At 40.5% G+C, this 11,824-nt stretch overlaps 1 protein-coding gene across 1 annotated transcript; it reads right to left on the bottom strand.

Annotated features, from left to right (window-relative positions):
• Nucleotides 1-82: 82 nt before the first annotated feature.
• Nucleotides 83-2,054, bottom strand: atp5mc3a (ATP synthase membrane subunit c locus 3a). Its single transcript, XM_010879903.2, has 5 exons — nucleotides 1,966-2,054; nucleotides 1,678-1,774; nucleotides 823-897; nucleotides 493-683; nucleotides 83-374 (listed from the first exon to the last, which is right to left on the bottom strand). Exons 2-5 carry the CDS (start codon nucleotides 1,714-1,716, stop codon nucleotides 260-262), a joined length of 420 nt encoding a protein of 139 aa, XP_010878205.1. The 5' UTR covers nucleotides 1,717-1,774; nucleotides 1,966-2,054; the 3' UTR covers nucleotides 83-259.
• Nucleotides 2,055-11,824: the final 9,770 nt, after the last annotated feature.

The raw sequence follows: 11,824 nt of genomic DNA, 5'->3' as shown, positions 1-11,824 counted from the left end.
TCCCATGTTGACATTCAATAGAAGCTAGTTTTCTTGATTGTGGTGAAATATGATTCCAACATAGAAAACTTAGTGCCATATGTTAAATAGTCAAATACATGCATTTTAATTATGTAAATTCTTACATTTTTACAATACATGTTGGTAATTTTGACTGACAGACTTGAAAATGTACATTTCCATGACACCAATGAGGAACAATTGTTGTAGCCACGATAAAATATGTAGTCACATCTGTAATTAGTTTATGAACATAGTTCTACATAGCAAACAAGATTAAGAAAGCAACCATCAAACAGAATAGACCCATGGCTTCAGACAGCGCAAATCCGAGGATGGCATAGGAAAACAGCTGCTGCTTTAGAGAAGGGTTCCTGCCAAACAAAACACAGTCCATGATCACAATTTAATTCAAGTCAACTTTGAATTGGTTGTCCCAAAAGACGAAACTGAGAACAGCAGATTTAATCATATTTGTAGCAGTGGACTTACCTAGCATATCCAATGATGAGACTGCCGAACACTGTCCCAATTCCAGCACCGGATCCAGCCACTCCGACTGTGGCGGCTCCAGCGCCAATAAACTTAGCAGCTGTGTCAATGTCCCTGCTCACAGCACTGGTCTGGAAACCTCTCAGTGCTGCCTGGGTGAAGGGGCTTTGTGGCATCAGGGCTACATTGCACTAAAAAGAAAACATTAAGAAATTAACACTTCCGTTTACAGACAGGAAATCACTCCTACATCTATGACCATTAGGAGGTTTGAAAACTTTTGGACAGTTACATAGCGAAGAGCAAAAGGCTAACTGCCAGAGGACTCACCTCTGCGTTGACCTCAGGCCTGGACATCATAGAGGCAGACAGGGGTCGGCAAAGAGCCCTGGAGCCAGCACGGACCTGAACCAGGGACAAAAACAAAAATAAAATGAAAGAAAGCAACAGTATTTTCGTTCAAGGGTCAACATTGGAGAGCCTGAGGGCAAGAAGAGAATGAGACTTGAAGTGCACACGTTTGCGCAATGGTTTAAGACATGTGGAGGCCTGAGCATTACAGCTTTCCTTTGTAAAAGACAGCACAATAGTGTATGGGGCCACCGGGAGGCCCCATGACAGCAGTTAGGTATTGTCATTGCAGTTATCAAATGTCAAAGCTGTAAAGATGTATACATTCCATAACAAGCAATATGGCCCTAAAAATAAAAGCATTGAACATTTGTCACTTCATTAGTACAACCCAACCTTGGGTGGGGAGACCCAACACTAAGAAAGCAGGCACGAGTGTTGCCTAGTCAGAAAACTCTACTACAATAGGTAGCTACACTACAGACTAGGGTGCTGAAGCAAACAAAGTTAAATGTTGACCTTATTCATGGATCTCTATGATAGGCTACACTAGCATTTAGTAGGGTCGCAAATGCGTCTCAGAAGAGCAGATAAATAGAAATATAAATGATGATCCGCACAATCAAAGTACTAGCAAGGTCGGGCATTGGCAGTTAACGTTAGTCACTAGCTAGCAAGTTGACGTTAGCCATCTACCTAGCTAGCGAATTCTGTACCCTTGTCAGTCAGCTTCAATTCAAGTTCAGCACATAGGCCCATGTGAACGCAACGGAAGGAAAACAATTATTTAATGTGTAAAAAAACTTTTCCAACAGACTGAGGAAAATAACTCACCAGAGCCGGCGTGGAGACAAACTTTGCACAAGCATACATTTTTGAATGTATTCTGTTTTAACCTGGTAGGTCAAATTAGATTGAAGCCCGGATCTTTCTGCGAAGACAAGACAAATAAGGTCAGTGGGTTTTAAAATGCACGACATTGAAAATAATGGAAGGACAATGAATGCAAGACAACACACAACATGCAGCATTGACTTGTATGGTGCAAGGTGTGGTTTTTAAAACGGATGAAAAAGGATTTACAACAGACAAGTTTTCGATAGACCTCCATTAAACACTTACCGACTGCAGAAGGTCGAACCACAGTATAGTATTGCGCACGCGCCAATCGGTGTTTATAGATTCCCGGATGAAGATTTAGCAACAATGTAACGTCATTTCGCTGTAACTTTATTATACCACATCAGTAATTAATTGAACTCTAAACCAACCGATCATGAATAAATAATTGTAACCCTGTATAAGACATTCCGTATTGCGATTTTTTATGATGATTTACTATGAAAGTTTGAACTCCATGAATTACAATTATAGGTAGGTGTTTTATGCCTTTTTTTTTATTCTGACGGTGTAGTCTAGTTGTCTAATCCTAAATATTTTACCAACACACATCCTAAAGAAAGCTATTTACTTCATTGTAAAGAAATGTATTCTTTTCCTCAGGCTTGGCTTTGTGTATATATATGTTTTAGAAAGAAATTGAATGGAACTGTTGAACATTAACTTGAGGCAGTAAGTTTGAGCTTCTGTAGATTTTGTTAACAATTTGTAAGTATGTACTTTTTTTTCTATTATTGTTTTCTATTATTCTATTAGTTTTCTATTATCAAATGTGTATCGATTATGTCTGGATCACCTGTTTTTTTCTGCCCAGGATGTGTGGCAAATATGCTTTTAAGGTTGCTCGCTAGCGATTCTACCAAGTTAGTTGGATACAATCCCTACGGTGACGCATGGTGGAAAGAGCATCTTGCTATGGGGATGCTTCTCAGTGGCAGGGACTGGATTGAGGGAAGGATAAGCAGAGCAAAATACAAAGAAATCCTTGAGGATAACCTGAGTGCACAGGATCTCAGACTGGGGCAACAATTCATCTTTCTGCACAAGAATGACCCAAAGCACACAGCCAACACTGGAATGGCTTTGGTCTGCGAATGTGCCCAGCTGCTTCTGCAAAGTACTTAAATAAAGGGTCTGAATACTTAATGTACATAAGATATTTCAGTTATTTTATTTCAATGAATTCCCAGAAATTGGTAAGAAAATAAATAAAATTACTTCGTCATTATGGGGAATTGTGTGTAGACTGATGGCAAAAAAAGTCAATAACACAACTAAATAAAAAAGAAAATTGTAGTCCAGACCAACTCAATCATATCCATTTTATTTTATAAAATTTTGTTTTACTTTTTCAATATTCATTCTGCAATGTAAAACCCTATAGAATACATTATTACTACTATTGCCTGATTTGCTGGCCAGTTAATTAAAAAAAATATATATAATAAAATCCATTTATTTTGGTGTAGGCCTATATATAAAATGTCTGCCCTGTAAAACAACTCTTTGAAGGGAGAGTGCCAACATGTCGTCTTGCCCTATTCTATCCAGTACACCTGTTGAGGTGTGAATTTTACATTGTACCCATAGGGGATGTCCCAGGGCCCTTTCAATGCATCTCTTTGCTTGGAGGTATAACTGCACACCAGGAGGATTTGTAATGTTGATGAATGGCTCTCCAGCAGCTGGGGCTAGTAGGTAAAGGTAATGAGTCTGGGGAGCCCCTTTTTGCTGCTGTACATTTGCCCCAATGGAGGAATCCCACACTGGTTCCTCAGGTAAGCTCTTTTGAAGTGCACAGAGGGTTGACCTCCTGGTCTCAAGAACACCATGAAGAATCAGTCTTACTAATATAGAACATAAACCTCCATCGCCCTATGGGAATGACAGAATCAACAGTCACTGGAGGATCCTTTTCATTTTTCCTCATTACAGACAGCAGATTAAATAGAATGCATTTATTTACAGACGTTGAGCTGCAGTGCATTTTAATCCACCAATAGGGCATTGATATAATTGCATTTAGATATGTTCCATGTATACTGAACCTGCGTAATTCTGTCAATTATAGAAGCACAAACAGAGGTATGTATTAGTTCTTATCAATATATCAACCTGGAATGTATCATGTCATGTTGACATGTCATGTTGACATCTGATTCTGTTGTAGACAATTATGTCATCCTAAATAGTGAGTTTAAGTTTTATTTATATTTTGAGGGATTTTATGTCATCATCATTACATCATTCCTCCCCGTTCCCTGGTGATTCTGTATTGTACTAAATTGCAGTCTCATGTCAGCAGAGGGTGCAATTGAGAATAATGGGATGGCTGTGAGCATAGCCCTTTGTTGACAGCGGGATCAGTGCGACTTCAATTCACTACAGGAATGTAAACGTCCTTTTATTATTTGGTTTAGCTTTATTTTATCCTTTGTTTTCTCCAACCTCCTATTGAGACAGTTCATGGGTAATCAAGGACAGACAGTGAGTGGATTGAACAAGCACGATAAACGCTTTGTGTGACGTTAGATCCTTCTCCCTCTTTCTCCACATGCGTGTCATCAAGGAAATGACATTTAGGGGAGGATCCTAAAAATAAATGTGTGAAGTAGTAAAACGACTTTAGTTATGCAAGACATTTTATTGATGAAACAATAAAACAACAAACATGCTTTTCTTCTCCAAAAAAAAAGATAAGTTAATCCAAAAGGGATGTGGCTGATTTCAAAACCACTTCTCATTACAATGTCAATCTGGCAGAGATTGACATTGTCCAACTTCAAGCTGTGAATGAAGGTGAAATGGGTGCTGGATCAAAAATGTATCATTAGCACAATATACACTCACCTAAAGGATTATTAGGAACACCATACTAATACTGTGTTTGACCCCCTTTCGCCTTCAGAACTGCCTTATTCTACGTGGCATTGATTCAACAAGGTGCTGAAAGCATTCTTTAGAAATGTTGGCCCATATTGATAGGATAGCATCTTGCAGTTGATGGAGATTTGTGGGATGCACATCCAGGGCACGAAGCTCCCGTTCCACCACATCCCAAAGATGCTCTATTGGGTTGAGATCTGGTGACTCTGGGGGCCATTTCAGTACAGTGAACTCATTGTCATGTTCAAAAAACCAATTTGAAATTATTCGAGCTTTGTGACATGGTGCATTATCCTGCTGGAAGTAGCCATCAGAGGATGGGTACATGGTGGTCATAAAGGCATGGACATGGTCAGAAACAATGCTCAGGTAGGCCGTGGCATTTAAACAATGCCCAATTGGCACTAAAGTGTGCCAAGAAAACATCCCCCACACCATTACACCACCAGCCTGCACAGTGGTAACAAGGCATGATGGATCCATGTTCTCATTCTGTTTACGCCAAATTCTGACTCTACCATCTGAATGTCTCAACAGAAATCGAGACTCATCAGACCAGGCAACATTCTTCCAGTCTTCAACTGTCCAATTTTGGTGAGCTCTTGCAAATTGTAGCCTCTTTTTCCTATTTGAAGTGGAGATGAGTGGTACCCGGTGAGGTCTTCTGCTGTTGTAGCCCATCCGCCTCAAAGTTGTGCGTGTTGTGGCTTCACAAATGCTTTGCTGCACACCTCGGTTGTAATGAGTGGTTATTTCAGTCAAAGTTGCTCTTCTATCAGCTTGAATCAGTCGGACCATTCTCCTCTGACCTCTAGCATCAACAAGTCATTTTCGCCCACAAGACTGTTGCATACTGGATGTTTTTCCCTTTTCACACCATTCTTTGTAAACCCTAGAAATGGTTGTGCGTGAAAATCCCAGTAACTGAGCAGATTGTGAAATACTCAGACCGGCCCGTCTGGCACCAACAACCATGCCACGCTCAAAATTGCTTAAATCACCTTTCTTTCCCATTCTGACATTCAATTTGGAGTTCAAGAGATTGTCTTGACCAGGACCACACCCCTAAATGCATTGAAGCAACTGCCATGTGATTGGTTGATTATATAATTGCATTAATGAGAAATTGAACAGGTGTTCCTAATAATCATTTAGGTGAGTGTATATGAACAATATGCACAAAATAAGGAATATTTTCATCTTGCAGTTATTCCTGTGAAATGACGTACATGATTAGCTAATTGACTGTATGAAACCGCATGACAATCTGATTGTGATTGGTCAACCCTCTGGATTGTTATCTGATCCTCAATTCATTGACCAGTGACATTCAAATCTTTTCCTTTCTCTAACACATACAACCCCGTTAAAAATCGAATCATCAGGGCGTTATACTTATACCCCGTTTCCAAAAAAGTTGGTACGCTGTGTAAAATGTAAAGAAAAAGAATAACAGAATGCAATGATGGGCAAATCATTTAAACCCTATATTCAATAGGAAATAATACAAAGACAACATATCAAATCGATTTTTTTTCTTGAAAAATATATGCCCACTTTGAATTTGATGCCAGCAACATGTTTCAAAAAAGCTGGGACAGTGGCAAGAAATGAATGGAGAAGTGTAATGCTAAAATAAAACCTGTTGGAACATCTCACAACTTATTACGGCAACAGATCAGTAACATGGTTGGGTATAAAAACAGCATCCCAGAGAGCATCCCTTTCACTGTGTAAGACTGCACAGGCAAATAGCGAATAACAATTTAAGAATAACGTTTCTCAAATTAAAATTGCAAAGGGTTTAGGGATCATGGTATATAATATCATTAAAAGATTCAGAGAATCTGGATAAATCTCTGTATGCAAGGAACAAAGCCGAAAACCAATATTGGATGCATTATAAACAGACACGATTCTGTAATGGATATCACTGCATGGGCTCTAGAACAATTCCAAAAACCATTGTCTGTGAACAAAGTATGTCGCTGCATCCAAAAATGCAAGATAAAACTCTACCATGCGAAGAGGAAACCATATATAAACAAGATCCAGAAACACTGCTGCCTTGTCTGGGCCCAAGCTCATTTAAGATGGACTGACAGGGAAGGCCCTGCTTATTTCAGCAAGACGATGCCAAACCACATTCTGCATGTATTACCACAGCATGGCTCCATAGTAAGGGTCTGGGTGCTAAACTGGCCTGCCTGCAGTCCAGACCTGTCACCCACTGAAAGCATTTGGCACATTATGAAATGAAAAATAAGACAAAGGAGACCCCGAACTGTTGAGCAGCTGAACTCCTATATAAAGCAAGAATGGGAAAACATTTCACTTACAAAACTACAATTTGTCTCCTCAGTTCCCAAATGGTTACAGAGATCTGTTAAAAGAAGAGGTGATGCAACACAGTGGTAAACATGTCCCTGCCCCAATGTTTCTGAAATGTATTGCTGGCAATCAAATTCAAAATGGGCATGCTTTTTTTCAAAAAACATTACAATTTCTCAGTTTCAACATGGGGAAATGGATTTGTACATATGGACCACTTTAGCACTGACATGGTCCCAGTGGCTCCGCCCATCCTGGAACAGATGTTACAATGGAAGGGAAACACAGGCATGACCTGTTTCCATCTCTCTAGTTAGGATGTAGTATTCTGGATGAAAGGATGACACTCTTCCGCTGGTTTACACACAAATAACTTCTCCTGGAAAATTGCATTCCTTATCGGTCTATGTAGAAAAGAGGACAGAACTTTCACAGAATTGGACAATTTCTTAAACATACTGCTCTCGCTGGAATGCTAGGAATGTTTTCACATGATTATAGAATTTTATATTCCTTATTTTTATTTTATTTATTTCATTTTAAAAATCTGCATGTTTCTTGGGTTCCTTTGCAAGGCAGCCGAATGAATTGATAATACATGTACATGTTCTTTTTGTGAACTAAATATTCCAGTCATGTGTAGGCTACACCATGCATACCTTATTCTGTATGCTGTTCTGCCAGAAGCGTATTATTTAGAAGTAAGAACGTTTAACGGAATAGTAATTACAACTACAGTAGACAGACATATCAGAGCGGTGGTCAACCACCTGAGGTCACTGTCTTAGTGTCTAATTAACAGGCTTACAGTGGTGGGCTCCTCCACCGCTACGGAATTTGAAGAAAGTGCAGCCCAGTCTCCCCCTTCCACCCGCCCCCACCCGCCCCCACCCTTGACCACCATGGCTCTCTCTTTCTCTCTCTGTCTGTGGTGCTGTTTATAACACTCAGAGACCTTCCATTTGCATGCGGGCCCCATCAAGCTGGATGCACTCAGACTCGTAATAAAAGGCATTGACCCCCTTAACCTTTATGAATTACAATTTGTGCCTGCGGCACGTCCTGTCAGAGCCCTCAGAAATGTGGGCACCTCAGTCGAGGTTGTGTGTGTTGTTTTGCAGTTGTTAAGGAGAGAGAAAAGGTTTTTACAGTTCTTTCGCCAGAGCTCCTGACAAGCTGGGAGGAGGCGAGGCAGCCTGACAGCGGAGGCAGCAGGCCAGAGGAGAAACGCACTGCCGCTAATAGGTCCATGCTAGCTCAGGATACAGACACCCACATGTCTGGCAAGGCCACAGCTAAGAATACATGCAAATAGAGTTTAACTGGGTTTTTTCTGGGTTAGTATCATCTTCTTCACCACCAAACTCATGTTCATCTGTAATGGCATGTGCACTACCCGCTAAATCATGGAGGCTGTTTTCCTGGATGTCCTTCAAACAGCTTGCCCAATAATCCACAGTACTGTGGGAGTGACTGGCAGCTCAGTAATAATGTTGAAAATCATACAGTTTTCTACCGACATGCTTTCTCTGAGAGAATGCACAGATTTAAAAGACATTACTATTCACAACATTGATTTTCTCCTAAAATCCATATTAACACTCATCTCTGTCCAGCTGGTAAGCTGGGCCAGTGGAGTCAGGTGAGACGTGCTGAGGTCTACAGTATCATTGCTCTTTCTGAATCCTGACTCCTGATAGGGCTGTAGACAGGCCCCCTCGTACAGGCTAATGTGATGATGAGGGGACAAGATAAGACCCCATTTTGCTTAGGGGTTCTATCTATTACATAGGGTAGGCTGTAGTTTAAAACGCAACCATAAAAAATACTAAAAGGCCTCAATTTGACAAACTGCGTTCAGTTTGCATAGTATAATGCTACATTATATGAACAAGATTGAGACAAAGACACGGTTCAATACACAAACACAAATGTCATTCTAATTCCAATATTAAATATGTTTTTACCCACTCTTTAACCCCCATTTCCTTAGAATTGTGCAAACGGTGTCTGAGATATTGTGTGTGACGCACTTACAGATAGGCAATGACCACAGTTTCCTTCTGAATATCATTGTGGGGAAAAAAATAATTCTGGACTATCCAGAAACATTGATATTTTCTTTTGAGCAGGCTTTTATTGAGGATCAATACATGGTGTAAAGAGGTGATGGGCAACTCCCTTTTATTCTACTCAATATCAAATGTAAATCAGATGAAGAAAACATAGATGGATTCTCATAGAGACGACGAACAATACCCTGCTTTTTCTCTCTGTTTGCCTCTCCATCCCAATAGTTCTGTTAAGCATCACAAGTGGCATTCAGTGACTGTGTGTGTGAAGGAGCGTGGCTGACAGGGCTAGCCGTGCGATGATTGGTTTACAGATGTGCGCTTTCTCTGGTGCCTTCAAGGTCACTGAGATTTACAATCAAAGAGCTTATGGCTCTTTATTAATGGGCCTCTGAAGCTGATTAAGGTAAAATGCCAGGAGTTGGCCTACGTAATGGAAGGTGCTTGACCTTTTTTGTTCACCACATTGTGGTACCCGAACAGATCTGCACATGACATCAAAAAACGGTTCTACACAGTTTCCTAAACAGAAGGAGAGCAGGAAGAATGTTGGAGCAGACAGGCTGTAGACATATGGAGAAGTGTGTTGATAGACAGAATACAGTAGGGGGTACAAGTTGAAGAAAGTTGCATTGAAAAATGTATTTAACAGTAATGTCAATGGTCTGTACTCTGTGCTAACTGCACCAATGATATTAAATCATTGGTGCAGTTAGCAGTAGTATTTTATTATTTATTTTGTACCAGTTGTCTTCTTGCAGTTGTATACCATTAGTGCTAAAATTGAGAACTAATTCTAAAAAAAGGAATAAAAGAAGAAAGTTTCCCATATGTTAGCATTCAAGCCATTGCCAGCGTAATTAAGTCAAGTGTGAGATTTTCTTTACATGCACAGGTTTTCTTAACACGCAGAGGTGCCCATTTGGAACACTGTATCATTTTAAAAGGGCACATATGTTTGGAATTTATTGTGCTCAATTATACGGTTTTAAACTGGGATTAGCTTTTGAAGGGCCACACCATTATCAAATGCTTCCTTATGAAATTCTATTGACCATAGATCCGTGCAAATGGATCCTAAACACTGGTCCTAGATCATTTGTCATCTTTGAGGCGTGTCTTGATATTGAGTGAACAAGCTCTTCCTGCCTTTAATGGCCTGACCTACAGCCTAGTTCAGAGGGCTAATAAAGGTAGTCTGGTGGAGGTCTGGAGCTGAACAATATCAGCAGCAGATGCCCAACTCGGCAAGTTCCGGAATGCTCAATTAGTTGCTTTTATAGGCTCCATTAATAATACGCGTTACGTTTCTTTCCCAAGATATGAGTGCAAGCAGACAGTCACAGCCAAAATAATTTATTTACAACATTCAACTTTTCTATCAGTTAAGTTTAGTTAAATTGTTTGGGACAGTTTCTTGAAAAACTCAAAAAAAAATAAAAAAAATTCAAGCCAACATATGCATACTTTATATGCCGACACCTTGGCTAGGCATTTTCAGTCATAGAACAACTCTACAATAGAACTCTTGAAATTAATTGTTTACTCTGACAATCCATAAGCAAATGTGCCACATAATGAAGTACAATACTTGAGAGAGAATGTTTCCATAATACACATTTGAATTCCAGTTGTACATTTGAACTTTGCAGTTTCATGTCTGAAACATCTGAGTGATCCAGCTGTCTGGCTCCTGCCACTGGTGCACCCTCTGCTGTTTCAGCACACTTTTTTCTATCTGTCCCATGTCCTTTCCTGAGTCAATAAAGAATACAATAGCTAGTAGTAATATACACAGGCCTGTACAATATATTGTAAAGAAAAAAGCTTCACATGTGGTGATCTCACTTTCACATGTAGAATGTTTTCAAAAGGGCAAACACCAGTACGAAAATGTGCAGTAACTACAATGCATGGAGTACAGGGAACTGTCTGTCTTCCATCCTGTCAATCAGTCTGACTGACTGTCTGTCTGTCTATTCAAACATGTAAGTGCCACACAACATCACGTGCAGATGCAAATACAAACATGCCTATATAAGCCTACCAGACAACCCATAGACATAAACTTGCACCCTGCCTCCGTGCCTCTCTTTTGACTGGGAGACAGATAAGTACCACCGAAACACAAACAATCTGGTACCACTCCTCCTACACAATAAACCAATCTGGCACCGATCAAGCTGAATCAATCATGGCGCTTTATTAGCCTGTCACTAGTCTGCTTCCTGCAAGTGTGTTTACCCCGTCCATGGCCCCTCCGATCGCGGCTGTTCAATGTACATTAAGACAGGCATAATTGAGACTGTGGGCGGCTCAGAATGCGGGCCTCAACTCACTGTTGTCAATCTGTCATACTGTCAGGAGTCGCAGTGACGCTGACCCAGGGCGGCTCCACCTCCAGCGGATTTCTGATGACTCTTTGTTGTGGATGACGGGGGGGGGGGCGGCCTCACCTGTTTCCACATTACCGGCCGACCACCAGTGGAGAACTCCCGGTAGGGCAGTCCTTGCAGCTTGGGTCCTCACACGGACCTCCCACTTCAACTCCCCAGTAGACACTTTAATCCTGACCAACGTCCTTTACGAACTTCCCCCACAAGAGACCAAGTGAGCAAAGAATTCTGGTACCTTTTGGTTGATTGATGTGGAATCTGTTCAGTATTCCCGTTTTGTGTTCTGATTAGATGTTATGATTGCTCCTAATTAATTGCATGCTGCACATAATAAATGACTGTTTACAATCACAAGAGATACAATCAACACGGAACACTGCAGCATGTAATGTATAG

This window comes from Esox lucius, chromosome 16 (genome assembly GCF_011004845.1).
Source record: "Esox lucius isolate fEsoLuc1 chromosome 16, fEsoLuc1.pri, whole genome shotgun sequence".
NCBI classification, from domain to species: domain Eukaryota; kingdom Metazoa; phylum Chordata; class Actinopteri; order Esociformes; family Esocidae; genus Esox; species Esox lucius.
The sequence above is the reverse complement of the archived record's forward strand: the minus strand, read 5'-3'. Positions and strand labels throughout refer to the sequence as shown.